Source organism: Chelonoidis abingdonii, chromosome 12 (genome assembly GCF_003597395.2).
Source record: "Chelonoidis abingdonii isolate Lonesome George chromosome 12, CheloAbing_2.0, whole genome shotgun sequence".
NCBI lineage: Eukaryota > Metazoa > Chordata > Testudines > Testudinidae > Chelonoidis > Chelonoidis abingdonii.
Genome location: NC_133780.1, coordinates 1,216,062 through 1,217,635, shown reverse-complemented (window position 1 = coordinate 1,217,635; position 1,574 = coordinate 1,216,062). Strand labels below are relative to the sequence as shown.

Below are 1,574 nucleotides of genomic sequence, written 5' to 3'. Positions count from 1 at the left end.
GTCCAACCCCCTTGCTCCACCCACCAGCCCCCACTGCCCTCCCAGAGCCAGGAGAGAACCCAGGAGTCCTGGCTCCCAGCCCCCCCTGCTCTGACCCACCAGCCCTCACGCCCCTCCCAACGCCAAGGAGAGAACCCAGGAGTCCTGGCTCCCAGCCCCCCCTGCTCTGACCACCATCTCCCACTCCCCTCCCAGTGCAAGGAGAGAACCCAGGCGTCCGGGCTGCAAACTCCCCCCACCTCTGACCCAGCAGCCCCCACTCCTCTCCCAGAGCCGGGGAGAGAACCCAGGTGTCCTGGCTCCCAGCCCCCCCTGCTCTAACCCACCAGCCCCCACACCCCTCCCAGAGCCAGGGAGAGAACCCAGGCGTCCTGGTTCTCAGTCCCCCTGCTCTAACCCACCAGCCCCCACTCCCCTCCCAGAGCCAGGAGAGAACCCAGGAGTCCTGGCTCCCAGCCCACCTGCTCTAACCACTAGACCCCACTCCCCTCCCACAGCCAGGAGAGAACCCAGGAGTCCGGGTGTCCCGCGGCGTCCTGACCCCCCTGTGCCCGCAGGCGCAGACCCCGCTGTTCCTGGCGGCCCGGGAGGGCAGCGCGGATGTGGCGCGGCTCCTGCTCCGGCACCGGGCGAGTCGGCAGCTCCCGGACGAGCTGGGTCACCTGCCGCGAGATGCTGCCCTCACCCGCGCCCACCACGACCTGCTCCGCCTGCTGGATGGGCCCTGCCTGGGCCCCCTCCTGGAGCAGCCAGAGCCGCCCGCCCCCTGCCTCGTGCCCCACAGGCCCTGGGCTCCCGGCCAATCGGACGGCACCCTGCTGCCGTGACTCCGCCCCCGGGCGCTGCCAGGGAGGGGGCTTGGACTGGACAGCGGAGGGGTGTGGCTGTGCCAGCCTGTGACATCACCACGCGGGCAGGTGAGTGCTGGAGGATGATGTCAGAGACAGGACGTGATGTCACACGGAAGACAGCGATGTCATAATGTGCAACCTGATGAACAGGAAATGATGTCACGCAGGACACTGGCAGCTTGGGGGCTCTGACATCATTGACAGATGCTCCCGATGGGACAGCACGACAGGCAGGAAGTGATGTCACGCACCCAGGAGCTGATGGTGTCACATGTGGGGTCTTGCGCTGATGTCATGGAACAGGAAGAGGCGGGGCTTTGCAACCCCCCCACGTCACAAAGGGACAGGTGGGGGGTGACCCCCCAGCACCAACCCCTCTTCCTCCCCTGCCCCCTCCCCCACATATTTATACCCCGTCCCCTCGTCCCCCCCACACACACAGCTGGAGAATAAAGTGAGTTGATGCCTCTGTCTCTGGCTGGGATAAAATGTCTGGGGGCGCAGAGGGGGAAACTGAGGCACATGGAAACGCTGCCCAGTCCAGACCCCGCAGTGAACCCAGGAGTCCTGGCTCCCGCCCCCAAGAAGAGGCCGTCACCCCCCTTTGCCCCAGCGGTTTTTACTTTTTCACAAACATCAGGAATTAGCTTCGAAAACTCGGAGTCTCTGGGCCCATCCCCTGCCTGGGGCGGCTCTGTGGGGGGCGGCAGGAGCCCCCGTCTT

The 1,574-nt window shown here is 66.2% G+C and overlaps 1 protein-coding gene across 1 annotated transcript in view; it reads left to right on the top strand.

Moving 5' to 3' along the window:
- NOTCH4 (notch receptor 4) overlaps nucleotides 1–827 on the top strand; it is a 19,128-nt gene extending 18,301 nt beyond the window's left edge. The window contains 1 exon segment of the mRNA XM_075071492.1: nucleotides 558–827. Coding sequence (XP_074927593.1) covers nucleotides 558–827 — 270 coding nt within the window.
- The last annotated feature ends 747 nt before the right edge of the window (nucleotides 828–1,574 follow it).